The following is a 25,111-nucleotide window of genomic DNA, read 5'->3' as shown; positions in this document are numbered from 1 at the left end:
AATTTATCAACTAAGTAGTGTAACTAGGATAACACAGAAGTAAATCCACAAGCCCAAGCCCTGCTTTTAGTTATTTTTTTCTTTTCTTGCATATTCTTGCATATATATGGGGTTTTCTCTATTTCCTTTTGTTAGTTGTTTCTCCTTTCCCCACATTATCTCTTGTCTGTCCATCTCTCCAATCCACCCTTCCATTATTCTTTCCTAGTGGTTGCCTTCTCACTGACAGTTAATCTCAATAAGCCATTCACTCTACCAGTTGAACCTGGGATACATCTTATGGGTACCTTAGATTCAGCAATTTATTGAACATATTGAATAACAAACCCCAATTATTTTTTAAAATATCTCTCTCATTTCATATTTATTTACTTACTACTTCAGTAAATTGATTTATTCTTTCCCCATCCATCTGGGCCTCAGCCACAAACACTTGCTTAATCTTGCTTTCTCTCTCATAACCACAATTACTCACCCACAACTAGTAGATCATCCTTATTTAGGAAATTACTTGCAATTTGGAAAGGGTAAAAGAGATACCAGCACCACCAACAACAAAATCTAGGACCAAAACAGGAACTACTAGCTGTTGATTGATGTATCAGTGATGAAAAAAAATCCCAACCAAAATCAACCCTTGAAAATAATATGTTGCTTAAATAGACTTGAAGACAGACTCCTGGCACTGCTCATCAGTAGGGAAAGTTCTCTGAAAAAAACACGGGGAAAGGTAATTGATATGCCTCTGTGATTATTACAATGCATTTAAATTAAAGGAGAGAAAATTGTTTCAACCCAGTCATGTCTTGTTTTAACTCTTCAGGATTTTATTTCAAAAAATATTATTTGTTTCTCTATACCTTCCCTTGGCTATGGTGGATGCATTTGTATCTTTATTTGCATCTCAGTAAATCAGGCTTTTCTAATTGGTGTGTGAATATTCATCTAATTTTGCTGCTGATATCTGCTATTCAACTTTGGCTGAGGCCTGGATTTTGCAATTGGAATCATCACACATCTTGATTTCATGGAGCTGGGGAAGGTTATAAGGGTCTTTATTCATAAAATTCGTATTGAATTGGGGCCTGAGAGTGTAGATTAACATATTAAAGTATATGATGTAGAATATATAATATACAATATCAGCTGACTAACATTACCTCTTAAGGTTAACTTTTCTGTTTTTCCTTATTTTACAGTTTTAGTGCAGACTGCTAGCCTCATTTTTGTGTTTAATTCTAAGTCAGTTGTGAGGAAAAAGGTTGATAATGGCTAAACTCAAGAGATCCAACATCAAAAGAAATTTTCAACATTTGGACAAAATAAAACCAGGTGTGAATAAAATATCATATTGCAATAGTAAGTGTTATTAAAGCCATTAAAGTACATTTGAATCTGGTGTTCTATTCATTTTCAAAGCTGACATTTGTAAATGTATATAGGCAGGACTCTTGTAAATTTAAAACAGATCATTAGAGAACATGCTCTGGAATCTGTAGCATCATCATACTGTATTTTGTTGATATGTAATAATTCATAATTTTGTGTCTTTGAGCAGGGGCCATCACATTTTTATAACTGAATAGTATCCTTATTGGTTAGTATATAAAGTAAGACGAAAAATGTTACTAAACAAAGATGTTTGTAGCATCTTGGAATAGGTCTGTAGTGTCTTTGATAGCACACTTCATTACATATCCTCAATATTGTTCTAATGAATGGTCTTAAGGATTTTTTTGGTAATTTGCTAGCTGCTTTTAAGATAGAGCTGTTGTATTTCCATTTTGTCCCTTTGATAAATGTTGCAACAGTGTGAATCTTAGACAGCCTTTCTGTAATTTTGAAGGAAAATAGGAGAAGTTGTATTATCATTTCTGTCTATGAAATTTATTTCTGAAGTGAATGCCATACATATTTCTGAAATGAATGCTAAATGTTTTTTCTAGAAGTGAGTGCCACTGAAAGCCAGGGCAAGCAATTTATACCGTGCATAATAATGATATTAATTTTTATGGTGTGTATAAGTTACATTTTGATTAGTTTTTTGCATGATTAAAAATTTGCAAAGCCTTTACGGCCCCCAGGAGCCTACCTGTAATAAACAGCTCTCACCTTCCAAACCATAAAACAGGTCTGCAGTACTTGAACATTAGAGCTAATTGCCTTGCTACATCAAAGGGAGCACCACAAGACTGAGAAAAATCACAGAAGGGGGGGTGGGGAGCAGGGGGCAGTTTCACCTCTAAAGGTTATGTGTTTGTGGCTTGGTGGAGCCCTGTAAAGTTATGGCCTCAGAACTGCTGTTTGCGATTAAGTTGATGGGGAAAGTCTATCCCGCAATCTCTCCCTGCTGCTGACACAGAGTCTTTGTTCACATTCAGATTTCTCAAACTGTTGCCAGGGTCAGGCTGAGGTCAGACACCACGATGATGTATAGGAGAACATGTCTGGGAATTTCTCTCACACTTAAAACACATACCAGAAAAACAGGAGAGCACCCTGCAAAAATTGTCTGATGAGACCCAGATGATACTGTAGCTTTTCTTTTAGTACCTTCATAATTTTCTTTCTCTTTGCCTGACACACACACAATGTTTTATTAATGTGTGCCACGATAGCCCTTACAATTTTATGTCCCCTCAAGATAAGGACACTCAGTAGCACTTTGACACTTCATTTTCCAGCCCAGGGGGATTGGGCCAGTAAATCTAGTAAAAGAAGCAATGCATCCGTTCCCAAGGATGAGTCGAAAAGGGATTGCCATCGGCTCTGTGAGGCGACCGGCCTGACACTGGATACGAGCCTCATGTGTGCACGCTCGGCATTAACACAGCCCGAGCCAGGCATGATCACAAGCTCGCAGCATCCCAAACCCTGCTCCCCCGCCACCCTGACAAACACAGCCCCACTTCCAGCTGCGACAGGGATGCCTACCATGTTTGATTAGCTATCATCGCGGGAGGGGGCAGAGGACTGCAGGGGGAAGAGAGCTAAAACAGCATGAGAGGGGTTTCCATTCTGATGGAAATTTTATTTTTTTTTTTATATGCAATTATTTTTAAAATAGGGGACCATCTTTCTTCCCGTATTGTTCCAAAAAGTGGACATGCGTGCTTAGTCCTAACCTATTGTACTTCGATGTCAATGCAAAACACATTGATCTGCGGTTCAGGTTGGGGTTTTTTTGTTGTTTGGTTTCCAAAATTGCAGCTGTATTTTTCTCTTCCGATTTACAAAAGGTTTTGCAGAGAGTTCAGAGTCGGATAGGTTCACCACATCAATCTGAGAGTTGTTTGCCTAGGCATACAGTTTCAGTGCATGGCTGGCAAGCAAGGCACTAAGCAGCAATTTTTTTGTGCTCAGCTGCTACATATGACAGAGGATATTTCATTCGGCTGTCAGAATGTTATTAATAAAACATGGGGTGCGAAGAGGGCCACTATTTCCCCTTTCAATCACTATAGCATTTACAATGAAAATTTTATGCAGTGTGTAATTTTCAGTTAATGCTTGACACTTAAAATGTCGGTAGCTGCATTTTGTATGGTTCCTGAAGGGTTAATTGTATCATGTTCCTTGCATAAAAGCTCTGCTTATCAAAAGTGAATAGAAGAGTGTATGCAAATGTGTGTCTGTGACCTTTTGCCTTTCCAGGGTTAATTTATATGGTCATTAAAGATTTTATGAAATTGAGCGGCCTGGTGCTTCGCATCCCATTTTACCTTCACCTCCTAATTTATATAATTCCTACCTGAATTGGGAAATATGATTTTTATTTTTTTGTGTGCAGCAATGAAAACAGCATGCTGTGCTGTAGGGAGTTGCAAGTCTGGTTATCTGGCATTACTCAGATTGCTAAAAATTCATTAAAATGTGACATCAGCACAGTGAGAGACAAATGATCACAGGATGAAAAGGAACAGTGGGCCTTTCACGGATTAGTGCTACACAGCCCCAGCATAGAAGCTAACTGCATAAACAGATTAATCCACCAGTAGCAGCATAGCTAAGATTTACCGAATAATTAAACGGGCCTGAGTTACTGTGAAGATTTCCATGTAATCTAGCTGGTGTGAACACGTAAGTGAGGTGTGGGTAATGCTGCTTCCTCAGAAACCATATACCAAGTTGCATCATTTATCCTGAATGGCTCCCCCTGGAGACAAAATTTGAGACTTCTCCCGCAAAGCCAGAGGTTTATATTTAATACAGTACCTAATACCTAATACTTACTTACTGCAATTAGCGGGATACTGCTTCACTAATAGGATTTATGCTGCAATTCGCCCTTTTTTTTTTTTTTTTTTGGCTCCAAGATGCATTTTTACATGTGCTTGCTTTTGTTCCAGGTTCCAGCCTGTGTGTTGTGTGTGTGCATGAGTGTGCATGTATTTTAACGCAAATCATTTCTAGCCAAAGAATATGAAATGACAGGCTTTAAATCTGTCACAGTGGTGGAAAGCAGGTACTCTGATAAAGACATGGTGAGAATTTCTGGATAGATTTTGAAATATTGCAAATTATTCGTAATTGATGTCCAACCTCCTTAAAGTTCTGTTTCTTCCATTTTCTTCCCCCCACCCCTCCTCCACCCTGTTTTGACACCCTCTGTTAGTTCTGTTCTTATTACAGGACATATTTTTTAACTGCTGGTAAGTGGTCACTGAGTTTGTTTTCTAAGATCTTTTCTGTGCTTATCCACAGAAGAACAAGGTGAAGATACGGAAGGGTCTGCTAAAAGTACATCAGTGTCTGTGGCTGATGATAAAGACTCAAGTGAGAGAGACAATAGTGAAGGCAAAAAATCTAGTAAAGACTCTGGTAAGATGCTAGAATTTTGTTTTCCCCCTTTTTTTAACTTATGAAATGCTCTTTCATTTTAAACTGTCTGGACATTTCCACTACTATTCATTGCATGTGCATTTTGCATGTGATTTCTATCAGTAGCCTCCCATTGACCTATTTTTAATCATAACCATCTGACAGGATAGATGCGGATAAGTTGAAGAATATTACAGGACGACCAGTGAGATTATTTTTTAATCAAATCAGTTTGTGTGCTTGTAATTTTTTAAGCGCCTTTCATTAATCTTAGCTGTACTTGTGATTCCTCTGATGGCATATTAATTTTTCATAAGCATAGGATTAGGTACCACTTGAATTTTTTCTTCAATCAGGTTTTGTCCCCCTTTTAATGCAAAGAATGTGGGGTTTTTTGTTTTTATTATTTTTTGCTCTTGCTCTCTGATCAGTTACTCCCAAGAATCTGGCCTCTTCCTGGGCATTTATTTGATGCATTTTGAAAAAAATACACAAAATCCAGTGAAAAAGTTTACAGATGATTCAGCCTAAGAAAGAGGAAATATCATTGAAAACGGATTATGGGTTGGGTAATTTTGATCTCCTGGAATAGACAAAGTCCAGTAATGAAAGCTACTGTCTTTGAAAACAAAACCCCTATGTCATGACATTTACTTGTGCACAAACAAACCCAGGGCCAGCATCTGGTGTAGATACCCAAGGCTTTTTCTGTGTTTGATTTGGCAAATATGTGACTTCATCCATGCTTTTTATGTATGAGATGGAAATCTATGGTCACGATGAATATTACATTGGCTACTTTTGCCGCACGCTATACCTAGTTACATTATGTTGGATTCACTGAAGCAGAAGAAGTGCTGAAACAGGTTGAAGCCTATTAGTTTCAGGTAGTCATATATCTTTTCCTTGTATGCCAATGACAGCGGCATACAAAGGAGGTTGTATTGTCCGTAAAGACATATAGTTGTAGAGAAAATACCATTTTCCGTATGAGCTTCTTTACACCCAAATTCTCCCATACTGTAATTTGCTCTTTACATATTAAACATTTTTGGATTTATTTTCAAAAAAATATTATAGATGGCCCTTTCTATGCCGAATCAATTCAGAAGACTGACTTAAAGATTAAAGCTTCCTTGAAGTTTCCTTGTTGACATGCTAAGGTCAGTACCCATCACAGTTTAGAACCTCGGCTGCTCTTCAGTGGCTTTATTTTTTGAGATCAAGAGACTGAAGAAAGGCCGATGATGACAAGGATGATGTTGAGCAAGAAACTGTGCTGTGGTTTAAAATATATATCCCCCTTGGCTGGGTCTCTGCCTTGGTAAAAACTGTCTGCAGTGCAGTAAAGCCATGCTGCCAGGCCAACATAGATTCTCCTGTGCAGTCCCATCAGGGGCTGTCAGGGACACTCATCAGGAGAGGGGCAACAGCCACCTGCAGCCTGCATTTCCTACCCTACACTCTGCCTAGGGGACACTGTGAACTGCTTCAGGGAGTTTATCAGACCTCTCTTTTTCTTAGGCAGGTCCATTTCTAAATGTTCAAGAAAGAATATGGTATTAAAGCTCAAGAAAAAAAAAAAAAAAAAAAGGGGGGGGAAAAGAAGATGGAATCTAGAAAAAAAATACTGAAGGGGAATTCTCAAAATTCCATCAGGATTAGCCACTCATAAGGGCCCAGTTTAATTAGGACAAACCTATATCCAGATGCCTACTGGGTGCACTATGAAAAAACCAGCATAATTGTTCTGCATTCCCGTGCCAGCAATTACACAAATAACTTTGCAGTAAGATTCATATAAAAACAAGGGCTGAAATACATGATTGCCTTTGTGCTTTGCAGAAAATAGTTTGTACCGTAAAATCCTAAATGTTTTAGAAACTTGTATTTTTCTAATCTAAATTAATTCAGCATATGTAACATTCAGACCATTTTCACTCAGCTGACAAGTATTTCTAATGACTGCATAACTGCTTATGTATAATTGAATGTTAATTTGGGCTTTTTCGTGAATTGAGTGTTGCAAGTCTTGCCAAAGAAATCTCAGGAAAACCAATAAATTAATCACAATACTAACAAGTTAGACAGGAGAGTGGTGTGACCCCTCTTTAGCATAGAATCTATTAGACGAGAAAGGATTAACATGTATTTAGTAACAGTATGTTTGTGTAAGCTGTTGTGCTGTATTGCTTACCTTATCTCAAGGAGTAGAGCTTTCAAAATGAGACTTGGCAATATGCAAGTTATATTTGTTGAATATTCATTCAGAATAGAAAAGCCTACTAATGCCTCATTTATATTGTCATTTAAATCTAGTGCCACTTTAGATTAATTATAATCCAAATTACAGCTCTATGCAGTGCAAGAATTAATATGGAATTTATCCAGATTAATACATTTGCATTGAAAATGTAATATGTCTCTGCCATGGCTAAGGGGAGCACTTTTTAATAAGGTAGTAAACATGAGGAAGGATGGAAATTAACCTTCATTATTGCAATGAAAATTATCCTTTCATTCTACTCTAATTAGAAAGAATACTCTACCAGTAATTATAATTTTAGAATGATTTTGAGGCTGAATAACATCATCTGATGTGTCAAAAGTCTTAAATTATTCAATCTTTATCAAATACATAGATTCATAAATAAGAAAACAGTATTTCGATTATGGCTTTTCCAGAAATTTTTTCACTAGTATACGTATTTTATTAACTTTCTCCTTCTTGTTAGTCACACCAACATTTTTATTTTTATTTTGGGGTTTCAGAAATGTTACAAAGGTGATGACATCTGAATTGTGGTGAATTATGTCATTTTTATATTAGCAATTTTGCACAAGTTAAATAATTCTGTAACTGACAGACAATCATTGACTACTCTATTTCATGGCACTCGTTTGTAATTAAACTTAGTTTTTGAGCTAAATGTATTGAAATTATATTATTCATCTAAAATAATGCTGCATATTTTATATTATAAAATGGATTACAGTTGTGTTTCACAATTAAGGAAAAAAAAACAACAAATAATGTGTCTCAGGAATAAAAATTGTGTATTTCCTACAACTGCCTGGGAAGAATAGCATGCCAGTGGAACATCTAGCTATGAAAACAGTGCCGCACAGCATACTCGGGACTATAGTATTTTCCTCTCCTCTCTCCCTCCTCATTCAACACCCTTCCTATAAGACCATAACTTTGTTCAGCCTCCCTGCAAGAAGCTTCTTAAAATGGTGAATTCAATACGGAAAGCAGAAAATGGATATAACAAGATGGGGAACTGAGTTGTAAAAGCTGGACCATTGCATAGGGAGCAGATGTCCTTTGTGCCACGTATGCTCTGGCTTTCAGGGGTTCAGTTCTCACCACGTGCAGGGGCGTCCCCATGCCAGAGGGAAGATCAATCCTCCTTTTTTTTTTTTCAAAGCTCACCATAACTCATGGACTTGGTTACTTTACTATAGGCCAGATGTAACTTCAGTCATTTAAGAAGTAACAGTGCTTGGGGTTGAATGAATCCAGAGCAACAATAACAAAAACAACAAAGCCTCTGTAAATTTTGACAGTTTATATAAATATCATAGTAAACATAACAAAAAGCTGTGCTTTGTTATGCATTTATTGACCCCAGCATAGTGTTTTATAACTCAACGGTTTTATTATATTAACCGCAAAAGAAAATTTAACCAAAAAACCCCCTCGTTTTTATAGAAACAAGAACTATGTGTTTCATGATTATTATAGGCCCTTTGAAGTAATTAAGTTATTCCATCCTGTGGTGGAAGATGATGTGTAATATTAACCTTGTGTGTGCCCAGGAGCACACTGAGTGCACTCCAAACAAATTTCACTAGCAGTTAAATACCACTGCCAAAACACAGTTAAATGCATTTTCACAAGTGAATTTTGGAGCAGAATTTGGATTCTAATTTCTGTAATAACCTGTCGAGAACAATGAGGAGAAGAGAAGGTGGAATGGTTTTATTTTGGTTTTTAATTCAGCTTCCTGTGTAACAGTATGCATTTACACCAGCTGAGATTCTGGCCCATTTGTCTTTAAAAAGGTACATTTTAAAAGTGACATATGATGAAGGTAAGAAACAACAGTCAACTGTTTGGGGGTTTTGACAGTTGGAAAAGAAGAGAGGTTAATAATTTGAACCTATCCTTCTAAGACCTTTCTCTGTTAATATAGTACGTCACTTTTTTACTACCCATAATTCTCACAGCTAAGACATTTAAATAATAATCCTGTATTGCCAGGTAAATACAGAGTACTGCGTTATCATAAACCAAAGTGAGTAATAAAATGGTGCCTTATGTGCCTGCGTCATGTAGATATTGCCTTTAAGCGTCGATAGTCCTTCAGGTGGTCAGCACAACACTGACTGAGCAGTCTAAATGAGGCCTCCACGATCAGTTCCTGAGAGTGTAAATATTCAGTGGGGCTCCAGAAAGCAGCTTGTTCAGATATTAAACTGATGTTGACAAATTGCTCATTAAAAGTGGGGAAATATGGCAGAAATGAACTTTAATTTGAGCAAGAACATGCAAAAATTATCAGCCTAAATTATACCAAAAGAAATAATTAGCAATTTAGGAATGAAAAACAATGTGTGGGAAAATCACCATTAATGTATAAGTCATAAAATATGTTTTATGGTTTTTTTAAAAAATGCCCTTCAGAAAATGTCCCTGTATGATTCAGTTTTAAATTGTTTATTATTATACCACGAGGATTTGGTATTCACCTTAAAAACAGTTCTCTTATTTTACTTGTCTTTAACGTTGCTCTTGTAATATCAAATATTGCACAAAGTCTATATGAAAATAATAAAAAGTTCTTAGTTTTGTCTACAGAAAAATACAGGTATTTTCTTTGTTTGCTTTGTTGCCAAAACATCCATGACCTTATTTTTAAATTAATGCTAGGTTATTGTGCAATGAGATGCAATTTGTTCATTTATATGAACCTTATGTGGATTGAAAAAAATCAAGATAAATCTTCATGCACAACATACAATCAGATTACCCCTGGACTATATATTTACGTTGGGTCTGATAGCAATCAATGGTTTAGCTTCATTGCATTTCAAGATGTATTTGCACCCAGTGTCCAGTGATAGTGTCCTCACCCTGGAAATAATTTAGTTGCAAATTGACTAGAAGATGGTGAAAATTGAAAGTTAAAATTAGAAATACTCATAATAAACAGCAGAAAAAAGGTCAGATGATGCCGCACTATGATGAGATTGGAATGGTTGGTAAATGAGGTTTTGTGTTTGTCGTGAGATGTATGTGACATGCCTACCCAATGCTCTTGTAATATCCAGCCTAGCAGAAGAGATTATCTGGCAAATTGACGCTGGAAAGAATTTTCTGATGGACTGGGAAATTAGAATTGCACTCTTTTCTTTGATGTGTGCAAGACTGGGCCGCATTACACAGCTAGTTCAAGCATAATATTAAATATAGTATTTAATACTTAATAGTAGAACTATCTATAGAAAACAATTATATTCTGGTTTTGATCACAAATGCCAGACTATAAAAATTCACAGTGTAAACATCTAAGGCAATCCCAAATGACTGATCTTTGTATATAATTAATATTAAGTTAGCTCTGAAATCCTATTCTCCACAGTATTTCTTTTAAAGCCTCACTATATTTAGCTTCAGAATTGTAACCAGGCAGGAGTTATCAAAACAGCACAATAATCATATTGCTCAGACAGTTTAGAAAAGAGAGAGGGTAATTAAACAGCGGCAAATTAATTATTTTGGAAAACAGGATTTTTAAGCAAAAGCTGATTTGTTTTAATGTAATACACAAATTCATGCTGAGCTGCTAAAGAAAGAACATTATTGATTAATCTTTAAAGGCAACCTAAGGTTATCTAAACAGTAGAGAGGAGTTCATTTTTAAATGTATTTATAGAGTCTCCATCAAGGATAAAAGTGTGTTTTCACCATTGTGCTTACCAGAGTTGTTTTATTCAACTATATTTTTTCTCAGAACTTAGGGAAAAAAAAAAAAAAAGACCCTCAAGGACAATACAAACCTTTGGAATCACAGTCTCTTTGTAAATCAGGATATTTTAAAGTTTAAAATATGTTCTTAAAAATTATGTTTTCGGAACAGGAATAGTCACACCAGAGAAGGAACCAAAAGTGAACACTGTGGTAGGGGCACAACAGCTTCTTCTGACAAAAGAAGAGGATGGTGCAGCTAAAAAATCAAAGCCTCCAGAGGACAGTAAATTTTGTCATGAGCAGGTAAAAGAAAATGTAACAATTTAATTGCATTCTAGAACTCTTTCAAATAACTCAAGAATGAAACAGAGATTATAATACTTTTAAAATAACAATATCAGTAAGTCATGAAAAGCACACTGACTAATAGCCTTCATCTTAATTTGATTTTTTTTTTCAGTTCTATCAATGTCCTTATTGTAACTACAATAGTAGGGACCCAAATCGTATCCAGATGCATGTCCTGTCACAGCATTCAATGCAACCTGTTATCTGCTGCCCCCTCTGCCAGGATGTCCTCAGCAACAAAATGCATCTCCAGCTTCATTTGACCCATTTGCACAGTGTGTCCCCTGACTGTGTGGAGAAACTACTCATGACAGTAAGTGTTCCAAATACCGATGCACATGCTACAGAAATGTACTGGGGCCTCTGGGCAATGTATTTGTAATGACGTTGTATTCAGGGAGCCCAAGAAAGAGAGTGGATCAGGACTCTTAGCTTCTGTTGCCAGCTCATCCAGTGACTGATGTCCCTTGGGAAAATGACTGAAGGCAGATTTCAAAGATGTTGGAAACCTGCAGTTCCTCATTGATGTTAACCTTAGAAAAATCAAGCCTGTCCATGTATCTAAGTGCACACCTGTAAATTGGGTCTAATAATATCCAGGTCTCAGAGGTATTGTCACTTCTGTTTGTAAAAGAATAGGAATTCCCCATAGAATATAGTTCCCAAATGCAGAAGTATTCCTGTGTGTAGCTGGACTGTGCTTGCACTGTAGTACATGAAATTAACTGTAGAATATCAATTGTGTTGCTAATTGGAGACCATGATTTTCTTATTGTACAGAATGTACTGTTTCTTACTTTTGCATGAAAGACCCTTTAGTTTTTTTGTGAATAAAATGTATGAAACAGAAAGGCAAGTCATAGAATAGGTATCAATCCAGTTAGGTCAGTTCTTTAGGATACGGAAAATCTGATTTCAGGTACCTATCCTGGATCAGTCAGGGGCTTGACCTGGCTTCCGCATGATTGGGATGAATGCTATAACCAGCAAACTCTATTTGGAAGATGAATCCCGCTCCAACCTCACCAGAAAAATCCTGTTCTTCCCTTCAAAATTGTACAAACCATGTCAAAATAATAAATATCTGTGAAAAATAAGAACTCAGCACCATTCAAAACAATGTCAGTAAAGACACAATCAGGTCTCTAATGTATTTATTATTACAGTATAGATTCAGTTAAAAAACAGACCTCTCAAGAAACCCTAATTCTAGTTGTCTTGCCTTTTCAAAAGGAAATACATTTGGAAATCTCAGGGATCCACCTCCTTAAGGATTTATTTCTGTATCCATAAATAACTCCTTCATTTGGAGTTATTTCATTATGGAGTTATTTCATTATGGAGAACCATATGGTTGTGGTTGTAGGCTTACCACCTCATTCCCAAATGAAGTGGCAAAAAAATGAAGAAGAATTGAAAGAGCTCTTGACTGAAGTTCTAGGGTTTGTTGCGTCTAGTGCTGATAAGCAAATACAGAATTGGGGATTCTTCTTTTCTTTTCCTTGGTTTATACTAACTCTAAACCTCCCACGCCATGTAATTTTGGTGCACCACAAGGAACATGGAGTAGAAATTTAACTTTCCTAGACCCTTTTACAAAACTGGAAAAAGGTGGACACACACCCCCCACACCCCATATTGAACAGTATTAGCTTTCTTCTCAAGTTCTCCATGATTCCTTCTGTGCTGATAAAGGGGCAACTGAATCCAGGTGCTATGGAGTTGTCTCAATGTTTCTGAGAGGAAAAAAAAAAAGTTTGTTTGACAGAGAAAGAGACTGAAAAACGTAATCTGCATTACCTAAATTGTCCTAGTTGCTAACATTAATATGCTCTGTCCATATCTGACCTCTCTGATCAAAATAAATACCAATTATAGTAAATTTTTCTTCTCTGGGACATTTACAGTTATGTACATAATTTTCTTTAAAAGTCCTTCACTTCCAAATGAACTCAAAGTCACTAGTCCTCTGAGAGGATGCTATTAATGCCATGTTTAAATTACAAATATACTAAGCCTAGGGCTTTTTAAAATATGTCTAGAATATTTTTTCCAATAGGCAACTGATATACATACATACATAAATACATATATATATAACATTCTTATGTATCCTAATAAAGCTTTAAAACAATCTGTTAAACTCTTAAAGAGGAGCAAAAGATGTTTCTTCTCATACCTAGTAATGTATGTAGCTTCCATTATTTCAGTAATTTACCACTCAAAAATCTCTCTGGATATTGTTGTTACTCTGTATGAAGTAAGGAAGTACTATCCTTACATTAGAGATGAGGAGCTGCAGCTGCAGCACAGTCTGAACTGATTTATCCAAGGTCATTTAGACAGAGTCTGGCAGTGCAGTCTTGCTAAGTTGAACCCAGTCCTGCTAAGCCTTAGTATGAACCCCTAGACAATCCTTTATTTCATATATGGATATGCTTTAAAGATCTGAGCAAAAGGAAAACATGAAGTATTGAGGAAATATTGATGTCAACTAAACAGTACTATCGGACACCTATAAGAGTGCATCCTTCAAAGATTTCTGTCTATAATTTGAAGGCATAACACAATAGGTAAAGCATTTTGAAGGAGATAACATAAGCAATTGAAGAAAAGAAAGGAAATTTTTATTTTAAATGCAAATAAGTTGCTATTTGTATATGGAAATAAACTTATTTTCTTTCAAAGATCATGGAAAGTCCAGCATTTGTTTAAAAAACAATACAGGTGAAGCAAAGTGGGAATGCCCTCAGTCAAGAACTGACTGGTGACCATATCTCAACATGATCTCCATCTTTGGAGGATGTCCGAGGAGAATTCCCCTGATAAATCCAACCAACTGACATAGACAGCAAAACCTCTTTGTGGTGACATTGAGACCAGTGAAATATTGAGTGTATGCAGTTCTATAGCATCACCTTATTGTGGATTATTTTGAGTTGATTCTCCACCAAGGGACATCCAATGCTCTGGATTTGTGGTCTGTCAGAAACTATTATCAAGGTCTGAATCAAGATCTTGGTTTGGTACTGTCAGTCTTTGATCCAGATGTGGTGGATCTTTTGAATTACAACTTCATACTGTTGTGTAATATTAAATAGTGTGACTTTTCCTATAATATTACTGTGTTCTTGGTTGTCAAAGGTTCCTGTACCAGATGTCATGATGCCCAATAGTATGCTATTGCCAGCAGCTGCTTCAGAGAAATCTGAACGTGACACACCTGCAACCATTACAACTGAGGGATCTGGGAAATATCCAGGTATGCAAGAAAAAGCCCAGACATGTAAAAGCTAGGTATGGCCAATTTAGAAATAAACCACTTGTTTCTTTCTTAGTAAAGTGAATCCTTTTTGGCTTGCATGTAGCCACAGAGATAAAAAGAAAAATAACAAGGGTCCTGAATTTGGCTGACTGCACCCATGCAGAGCTACTAGAATGCATGTGTATGCCAGACTGTTTGCTTTTGTTAGAGGTAAAATTAAACAGCAACGCCTAGCCACTATGAAGGTAAGGCCCTCCTTGTTTAACCGGCAAATAAGACTCAGTCCTAGAGGACTTTCACCATCAATGGAAAATGTTAGGCAAGTGATTCTGCCTGTGTTTCCAATAGTAGGTTTCTTATCTTGGACACTTTATTCTGTGCTGGGAAGTTGCTACCTCTCACAGCATGCTCTTCCCTCTCTCCTCAGACCACTTTCCTCCTTCTGTCTAACCACCTGACATACCTATTGTGCTCATTTCTACTCTCTTCTTCTTTCCTGCTGTTTATTTCCTTTTCTTGTTTGGTGCTCCCATTGTACCAATAAACTCCTGCCTTATGACAAAGAGAAGCCTTATGCCACTCCTGGGCCAACTGCCACTGCCAGTCTGATAATTGTGTTTGGGTTTTATTACTTTTTTTAACCTTCTGTTGGTCCTGTCTGCTTTATACTCTGGGGCAAGGATGGGTTCCATATTTTCTAGGCCAACACATGGCACACCAGCTGCCTCTCTTGATTTCTGATGAAAAAGAATAAAATTGTATGTGCTATTCTCTTCTACTTGTGTAAAAGACATTTCACTTTTTTTTTAACTAGGTGAAAGTCCTGTGGATGAGAAAAGTTCCCCTGGGATTGATGAATCAAAAACTGGAATGGAAATTAAGACCGAGGAACAGAAGCCACCTAAGGAATCTACTGAAACACCAGATTGGAATAAGAGCGGCAGTAAAGATATAAAGACCACTGACTCAATGACGGATCAGCTAAATGAACAGCAGAAGAAGCAACAGCTCTCTGTTTCTGACCGCCATGTCTATAAGTACCGTTGTAACCATTGTAGCTTGGCTTTTAAGACTATGCAGAAGCTTCAGATACATTCCCAGTATCATGCTATTCGGGCAGCTACCATGTGTAGCCTTTGCCAGCGTAGCTTCCGTACATTCCAGGCTTTAAAAAAACACTTGGAAGCAGGCCACCCTGAACTCAACGAAGCTGAACTTCAGCAGCTATGTGCGTCTTTACCTGTCAATGGTGAACTCTGGGCAGAAAGTGAAAGTATGGCACAAGATGATCATGCACTAGAACAGGAAATAGAAAGAGATTATGAGATGGACCAGGAAGGTAAAGCAAGTCCTGTAGGAAGTGATAGTAGCTCTATTCCAGATGATATGGGCTCAGAACCAAAGCGGACCTTACCTTTTAGAAAAGGGCCAAATTTTACTATGGAAAAATTTCTAGATCCATCTCGCCCATATAAGTGTACAGTGTGCAAAGAATCTTTCACCCAAAAGAATATTCTCTTGGTCCACTATAACTCAGTGTCCCATCTACATAAACTCAAAAAGGTTTTGCAGGAAGCATCAAGTCCTGTCCCTCAAGAAACCAACAGCAGCACTGACAACAAACCCTACAAATGCAGCATTTGTAATGTTGCATATAGCCAAAGTTCTACATTGGAAATTCATATGAGATCTGTGCTTCATCAGACAAAGGCAAGGGCTGCAAAATTAGAACCAAGTGGTAACATAAGTAGCGGAAATAGTGTAGCAGGGAATGTTAATAGCCCCAGCCAAGGAATGCTAGAATCTATGAGCTTACCAGCAGTTAACAGCAAAGAAACACATTTAGATGCCAAAGAATTAAATAAAAAGCAAGCTTCTGAATTAATTTCTGCTCAGCCTACACATCACCCACCCCAGTCACCAGCACAACTTCAAATGCAACTACAACATGAACTGCAACAGCAAGCTGCGTTTTTTCAACCCCAGTTTCTAAACCCAGCTTTTTTGCCTCACTTTCCAATGACACCAGAAGCATTGCTGCAATTTCAACAGCCTCAGTTCCTTTTCCCATTCTATATACCTGGGACAGAATTTAGCTTAAGCCCAGATCTGGGTTTGCCTGGTTCTGCCACATTCGGTATGCCTGGAATGGCTGGTATGACAGGATCACTGCTAGAAGATTTGAAGCAGCAGATACAAACTCAGCACCATGTTGGCCAAACCCAGCTACAGATACTGCAGCAACAAGCACAACAGTATCAATCCACCCAACCCCAAATTCAGTCCCAAAAACAGCAGCCCCAAAGTAGCAAGCTGATGAAAGCAGAACAAAATACCTTAGTAAGCACAGACTGCCAGCTGATAAAGGATATGCCATCCTATAAGGAGTCAGAAGAAATTTCTGAGAAACAAGAGAAGCCAAAGCAAGAATTTACTAATGAGAACGAAGTACTAAAAGAAAACAAAGATATGAAGAAGCCAAAATCCTCAGAACCAGCCATCCCACCTCCTAGAATAGCTTCTGGAGCAAGGGGGAATGCAGCCAAAGCTTTGTTGGAGAACTTTGGGTTTGAGTTGGTTATCCAATACAATGAAAACAGACAAAAAGTGCAGAAAAAAAGCAAGACTGGTGAAGGCGAAAACACAGACAAACTGGAATGTGGAACCTGCAGTAAGCTCTTTTCTAACATTCTTATTCTGAAGAGTCATCAAGAACACGTACATGGACAGTTTTTTCCTTATGGAGCATTAGAAAAGTTTGCACGACAGTACAGGGAGGCATATGACAAGCTTTATCCAATTTCTCCATCTTCTCCAGAGACACCACCACCTCCACCACCGCCTCCACCACCACCACCACCACCTCCTCCTCCTCCAACTCCTTCTCAGCCTTCTTCAGCTGGGGCTGGAAAAATTCAGAACACGACTCCCACTCCTTTGCAAGCTCCACCACCCACACCACCACCGCCACCTCCTCCACCACCACCACCTCCTCCTCCTCCACCACCACCATCAGCCCCACCTCAAGTCCAGCTTCCTGTTTCACTTGATCTCCCACTTTTTCCTCCAATTATGATGCAGCCAGTGCAGCATCCTGCATTGCCTCCTCAGCTCGCCCTCCAGTTGCCACCAATGGATACTTTATCTGCAGATCTTACCCAGCTTTGTCAGCAGCAGCTAGGATTAGATCCCAATTTCCTGCGGCACTCTCAGTTCAAGCGTCCACGTACAAGAATCACAGATGACCAGTTAAAAATCTTGCGGGCTTATTTTGATATTAACAATTCTCCAAGTGAAGAGCAGATCCAAGAAATGGCTGAGAAATCTGGTCTTTCACAGAAAGTTATCAAGCACTGGTTTCGTAATACACTGTTTAAAGAACGACAGAGAAATAAAGATTCTCCATATAACTTCAGCAACCCTCCTATAACAGTATTGGAAGATATCAGAATAGATCCTCAACCTTCAGCTGTAGAACCTTACAAGTCTGATGCATCTTTCAGCAAGAGATCATCTAGGACTCGGTTTACTGACTACCAGCTTCGTGTCCTCCAAGACTTCTTTGACACAAATGCGTATCCAAAGGATGATGAAATTGAACAGCTTTCAACTGTGCTTAACCTACCTACTCGAGTTATTGTTGTATGGTTCCAAAATGCACGACAGAAAGCTCGCAAAAGTTACGAAAATCAAGCTGAAACGAAAGACAATGAGAAAAGGGAACTGACAAATGAGCGTTACATTCGAACTAGTAACATGCAATATCAGTGCAAAAAGTGCAGTGTGGTTTTTCCCAGGATCTTTGATTTGATTACACACCAGAAAAAGCAGTGTTATAAAGATGAAGATGACGATGCTCAAGATGAAAGTCAAACTGAAGATTCTATGGATGCCTCTGATCAAACAGTGTATAAGAACTGCACAGTTTCTGGCCAAAATGACTCATCAAAAAGCCTGGCAGTCACAGCAGCAAGCTCTGGCTCTGGTTCTAGTACTCCTTTGATTCCATCACCAAAACCAGAACCTGAGAAAGCTTCTCCTAAACCAGAGTCCACAGAAAAACCAAAACAAAATGAAACCATCTCTAAGCAAACTGACACAACTTCCCAAAGCACCAAACCAGTACAGTCTACTCCAGTAACCTCTTCTGACCCTCAGCCCCCAACTTCTCAATCACAGCAACAAAAACAATCACAAATAGTAGGGAGACCTCCTTCTGCATCACAAACCACACCTGTTCCTTCCAGTCCTTTACCAATTTCAATGACTTCTCTACAGAACAGTCTACCTCCTCAGTTATTACAGTACCAATGTGATCAGTGTACAGTAGCCTTTCCAACTCTAGAACTTTGGCAAGAGCACCAGCACATGCATTTCCTAGCAGCCCAAAATCAATTTCTTCACTCACAGTTTTTAGAAAGACCAATGGATATGCCCTATATGATATTTGACCCCAATAATCCTTTGATGACTGGACAGTTACTTAATAGTTCTCTTGCTCAGATGCCACCACAAACAGGCACCTCACATACAGCACACCCTGCTACAGTTTCTGGTTCCCTGAAACGTAAACTAGATGATAAAGAAGACAATAACTGTAGTGAGAAAGAGGGAGGAAACAGTGGAGAAGATCAACATCGTGATAAGCGTTTAAGAACTACAATTACTCCAGAGCAGCTGGAAATACTCTATGAAAAATACCTACTAGATTCCAACCCCACCAGAAAGATGCTAGATCACATTGCACGTGAAGTGGGACTGAAAAAGAGAGTCGTACAAGTCTGGTTTCAGAACACAAGAGCCCGAGAAAGAAAGGGACAATTCCGTGCAGTTGGTCCAGCGCAGTCCCATAAAAGGTGTCCTTTTTGTCGAGCTCTGTTTAAAGCAAAGTCAGCTTTAGAAAGTCACATTCGCTCTCGACATTGGAATGAGGGGAAACAGGCTGGTTATAGTTTGCCTCCGAGTCCTTTGATATCAACAGAAGATGGAGGAGAAAGTCCACAAAAGTACATATTTTTTGATTACCCATCACTATCATTAGCAAAAACTGAATTATCAAGTGAAAATGAATTAGCCTCCACTGTATCAACCCCTGTTAGCAAAACTGCAGAAATGTCACCGAAGAACCTTTTAAGTCCTTCTTCTTTTAAAGCGGAGTCTAGTGAGGATATAGAAAATTTGAATGCCCCTCCTGCTGACTCGGGATATGATCAAAACAAGACTGACTTTGATGAGACTTCATCAATTAATACAGCAATTAGTGATGCCACAACAGGGGATGAGGGGAATAATGAAATGGAAAGCACGACTGGCAGTTCAGGGGATGCAAAACCTGCATCACCTCCCAAAGAACCAAAACCACTTGTGAATGACACGCTATCAAAAGCTGCAACTACACCTACAAATGAGAATACTGATGATAAATTTATCTTTTCCCTAACAAGCCCCTCAATACATTTCAGTGAAAAAGATGGTGATCATGACCAAAGTTACTACATTACTGATGATCCTGATGATAATGCCGACCGCAGTGAAACTTCAAGCATAGCTGATCCAAGTTCACCTAACCCATTTGGAGCTAGCAATCCTTTTAAATCCAAAAATAGTGATCGGCCAGGCCACAAACGTTTCCGGACACAAATGAGTAACCTTCAACTTAAAGTTCTCAAGGCTTGCTTTAGTGACTACCGGACTCCAACAATGCAGGAATGTGAAATGCTAGGGAATGAGATTGGCCTGCCTAAACGTGTGGTCCAGGTCTGGTTTCAGAATGCACGGGCTAAAGAAAAGAAATTCAAAATTAACATAGGGAAGCCATTCATGATAAATCAGACTGGACCTGATGGGACAAAACCAGAATGTTCTCTGTGTGGTGTGAAATATTCTGCGCGTTTGTCCATAAGAGATCATATCTTTTCCAAACAACATATTACAAAAGTGAGAGAAACTGTGGGAAGTCAGCTAGATCGGGAGAAAGATTATTTAGCTCCTACAACGGTTAGACAGCTGATGGCACAGCAAGAATTGGATCGCATAAAGAAGGCTACTGATGTACTAGGATTAACAGTACAGCAGCCAGGCATGATGGACAGCAGTTCTCTTCATGGTATCAGTTTGCCAGCAGCTTATCCAGGACTCCCTGGCCTTCCTCCTGTTCTTCTGCCTGGAATGAATGGTCCATCCTCCTTACCCGGTTTTCCACAAAGTTCAAACAGTAAGTCTATAAGGGGATGATTTTCTCTTTATTAATTTGATCATCTTGCATAGTCACCATCCCCTTCTAAAACAGCATACTATGCATTCATATCATGCTTGTGAGACTGGTGTGAGTAGCTAAAAAGTGCTGCTATGAGGTGTACTCGGTGCAATTCTTGATTGTTGCTGTAACCTGGATGGTATATCTGATTTTTGGGGAAAAAAAATTAAAAAAAAAAAAAATTGAAATCTAATTGGCAGAAATGGGTTTAGTCCATATTAGGATTCTGTAACAAAACCAACATAATAATAGCATTGTTATGCTTCATTGTTTGTTTTGAATGATACTTCTTTAGGCAAAACTTGGGTTAGAATTTTGTATGTAAATTTTTTGTATGCAACTATTTGAAGCAACATCCAATGAACCACAAAATAGTCAATCCCACATTATCGGTTCATCAGGCATTTGGTCCACCCATTAGACCAGTCCAACCTGCTGTTTAATTTAGAATAAATTCAGAATAAAATAAAATTATGCCCAAGACTCTCTATTATATTTCTGAATAATTGCCTGCTAAGATAAAAAGGTTTTTGTTGAAGGTGATTTTTAATGACAGTTTCTTTGTGATCCAGTTGCTGAATATATCCTTCCCCTAATTTCTAAAGTCATTGCAGACACATATCACTTCATTTGGGCTTGCACTTTTAACTGAACACATAACTGTTTTACTGACTGACTTGACTCTGGTTTGACTCTGTTTTTTACTCACATGGGAAAGCACTTCCTCTTGCGATAACTTTCTCTGATGTTAGAGAATCAGGTTTTCTGCAAAATGATTTATTTAGTCCTCAAAGAATGAACCTAATTTAATTTCTTGTATTAGGCTCCAATTTTACAGTCAGAGTTCATTGTGAGTGCAGCCTTGCAGATTGAAACTCTCTCATTCATCTTCTAACTTTTCACATTCATATCAAATTTGTGCAGAGCAGAGTTAGGGAGTTGGTTAAGACCTCTCACCTCATTTTATCCAGTAATTCCACTTGCTGTTGATCTCTAAACTTTGATTTAGAAAGCAACTCACTTTGGCAAGTAAGGTAGGGGCTTAATCACCAGTGTTGTTAGACATACTAAGACTCTAGCAATGTCTTCTCTGCTACCCAGCTCAGCTTTGATTGATGAGGATCATGTTATTGTTTCCCTAAGTGGTGGTTGAAGCATCTTTTTTTTTCTCTTCATTGGATCAGAATGGCCTTCCTTCCACAATGGAGTCTCTGGCTGAGTGCCCTCTGGCTTTTGTCAAACAGTTATTGGCACAGAGAGTGCATATAAAGGAAATATAAAGTTGCTGTGTTTCCTTCTTAATGGCATACAGTGTCCACGTCCAAAAATGGCTGGTCGTTGTTCATTAAAATTACAGATATGGTTTCTCCATATAACTTCACTAAATAGCTTTGGTTAGGTTGACCTTCAGGTAAAATGGACTCTAGAAATCTCGGGCTTTGCCTATACTGCTAAGTGAAATTTGCTTGGGAAGTTATCATTGCATTCTTTTACTCTCAACAAAAGGAAATCCCCATGCAAAGTGAGTCTTGGGAATGGTAGTGGACCCATGATAGCCTCTCAGCTGTGCTCAAGGAGTTGTTTAGGAAAATGATAGTTGGCCCAGGCCAAAACAGTGCCAGTGACCATTCTTAATGTTTAACTTTACAGTTTAGTTTCAGTTTTGGGGAAATGTTCCCCGGTACTGTTTAACTTGCTAGTATCAATGTAGCCTCAGAGTCTAAACTTATTATCATATAACTTATTATTACAGGCCAAATGGTCCATAATAATTCAATATTCGAATTTTCTAATTTCCACCCAATATCTCTTCTGTGAGATAAATTTAAATCTTTAGTACCATAGCATGCACAGTGCACTGCCAATTGAGATAGATTTTTACCCCCTTTCATCTTGAATCTTCCTAAGGTTAATTAGCCCATTGTGGGCAAAGCCCACTGTGTAAACTAGCTAGTAGAATCTCATTGTTAACTTTTTCTTCCACCATATGCTAAATAGCCCCTACATCCCACCTTTGCTGCCTGGCAAATACTTGCATGCATAAATCTCCATTCCCTAATGATACATAATGGAGCAGTCATAGAGAGTGGGAAAAAAAAAAAGAAAAAGAAAAAGATTAGTTTAATCATTCATCATAGAAAAACAGCAATATACTTATGTGTTCTCCAGTACATGCTCATCACTAGTATTTTCTGCACCTAATTAACGCATTTCTGTTTTCTTCTCTACCCTGCTTTGGCTGATAGTTCACATTCATGTTTGATTCTGAGAATTGTCTAAGAAGTATCTTTTCAGAAGTAAGCTTTTCTTTGGCTGCGGTTCTTCTAGCAGTGCTTATATTCCCAGCCAGCAGGAAAATTGTTCTGCATCACTTTTTGCATGAAGGATTTTCTGAGGCTAACTCCCTGATGATTCACCATCCCATACTTCAAGTCTAGTTCTCGTGAATTCCACTGCGAGTGTGTAATTTTGTCTCTTTCTGACCCAATCCTGAAAATGCACTTCAGAAGAAATCTCACAGGGAACACTTTTATTCAAATATTTACCTGGTTTTATTGATGCTTACAGGGTTGATAACTGTATTTCCTGTAGCAAAGTCCATCCAGTAAGTCTTACATGTTTGTTTAAAGGGCAATGTCGACATTAGTATGATCCTCACTTTTAAAGAATGTGATTGCTGTTTGATAAGACAGGGAACTAATGAAATTATAATACAAAACATCGCATTCAAAATTCTCTTTTGTGTTTCTCTTCTCTCTTGCTACATAGAGAAATTAGCTTGATGAGTTTCACTGGTTAATACAAGTTTAAGAGGGATTTCATTTTCATATTCTTGCATCCAGTATTGTTTATGGGTTTCCAAAAAGGTATAAGACTCAGATAAATTTTGAAAATACTATTCCATTTAAAATGCAATATTTGCTTTTATAAAAGGTTTGACATGGAATACATGAAAATAATGCTAAATCATAAAAGATGGAAGTAAAGTTCATTTTATGTTCTTTATATAGTGCTCAAACTGGACTTTTATTTGCAGATTTTTTAATTTGTCAGAATAAGATAGTTTCATTACTGAATGAAAGAATCCATTAACTTTAAATTCCGTTATTTTGTTCTAAACCAGGTGGGTCTGAATGTCAGAATTATTGTGTGGTTCTAGGATGATATGTTGAAGAATCTTCTCATCTGTGGGATACATTTCTCTAGATAATGTAATTATACCATCTTGTGGACATCAAATGCTGAGCAAGGTCTCAAAATTACTGCTATGTTTGCTCAGCATAATTCCTAATATGGAGCTATTTGGTGAAATTCTAATTCATACAGAATTTTAGTTCTGACTTGTCTTTGTTCTTCAAGCCCCTTCTTATCTTCTAGGGGACTGTAGATAGAAGAGTTCACCTGTTGTTTTCAGCTGTTCTTAAAATTCACATTCTCTTTCCCTCTTAGCTGCTTGCTTTTTTTTTTTTTTTTTTTTTTTTTTTTTTCTATGATCCCTTGCAGAAAACTAGTGCTTCATCTTGCTTCTAGCTATTAATACTGGTTCTATGAACCTTTTAATGTCGTCATCATCATTACCATAGGTTCTTTGCACATCATTTAAGCCTGGACTGAATTGAAGATTCACAGCAGCTTTTTCCAAGAATTCACACATCACTGGGTAATATGTACTTAGTGGTTTTTGAAATCTTATCAAGAGAGAAGTTTGATTCAGATACAATTACTTTCCTTATTATTAAGGCACTACATTCTATTCTCTGTTTGCTTTTGGCCCATCAGTAGCAGTTTCATTTTTATATTTTTATCACTCTCATTCCTCCAAGTGAAAAAGAAGTCTCTGTCCTTTGATTGTCACAGAAAAGAGTTAGCAGGATTAGAATGTTTCTTCATGATTAGTAAATTTTTTACTCTACATCTCTCATGTCTGGGAATTGAGCTTTAGTTTCATCAAGTTTCTTCATTTAATTTTGGGAATGCTCAGTTCCACGTTTAACTTCCAATAAAACAGGTGGATTTCACTATTCTATTTTAGCCTATCTGGATATTTAACTGAATTCTGTGTATTTCAACTAAATTCCAAAGGCTATCTGGAAAATGAAATAGATCTTGACTACTCTGGGCATCATCAGTGTGAGTAAACTGAAGACAATGTGATGTGTAAGGGTTGAAGAGGTTAAGAATAGAAAGAAATTGGAAAAATCCTAAGTAGCTGACAAGCCCAAATAACCATGACAAAGCTGGGGCAGCAGTTCACACTAACTGCATCATTCATGCATTTTCCATTTACAGTATTTATCATTTAATATATTTTCAGCAGACTCCACACACAATTGACTATTACTTCCCGTTGAAAGTGTAGGAACATGAAACAGCATCTTTGATGTCATTGTGCAGTAACTGTGGCAATTACCCACTTTTTAATTATAACTGTTGTGACTTGTTT

General features: G+C 37.7%; 1 protein-coding gene across 1 annotated transcript in view; it reads left to right on the top strand.

Annotated features, from left to right (window-relative positions):
- ZFHX4 (zinc finger homeobox 4) overlaps positions 1–25,111 on the top strand; it is a 152,006-nt gene that overhangs the window by 121,191 nt on the left and 5,704 nt on the right. Inside the window, exons 5-9 of the mRNA XM_074898810.1 lie at positions 4,705–4,821; positions 10,968–11,101; positions 11,259–11,459; positions 14,291–14,408; positions 15,226–20,625. Of these exons, the coding sequence (XP_074754911.1) occupies positions 4,705–4,821; positions 10,968–11,101; positions 11,259–11,459; positions 14,291–14,408; positions 15,226–20,625 (5,970 nt within the window). The remainder of the gene's footprint in view (positions 1–4,704; positions 4,822–10,967; positions 11,102–11,258; positions 11,460–14,290; positions 14,409–15,225; positions 20,626–25,111) is intronic.

Source organism: Athene noctua, chromosome 2, assembly GCF_965140245.1.
Source record: "Athene noctua chromosome 2, bAthNoc1.hap1.1, whole genome shotgun sequence".
In the NCBI taxonomy this organism is placed as follows: Eukaryota; Metazoa; Chordata; class Aves; order Strigiformes; family Strigidae; genus Athene; species Athene noctua.
This window is presented reverse-complemented; position numbering and strand designations above follow the sequence as displayed.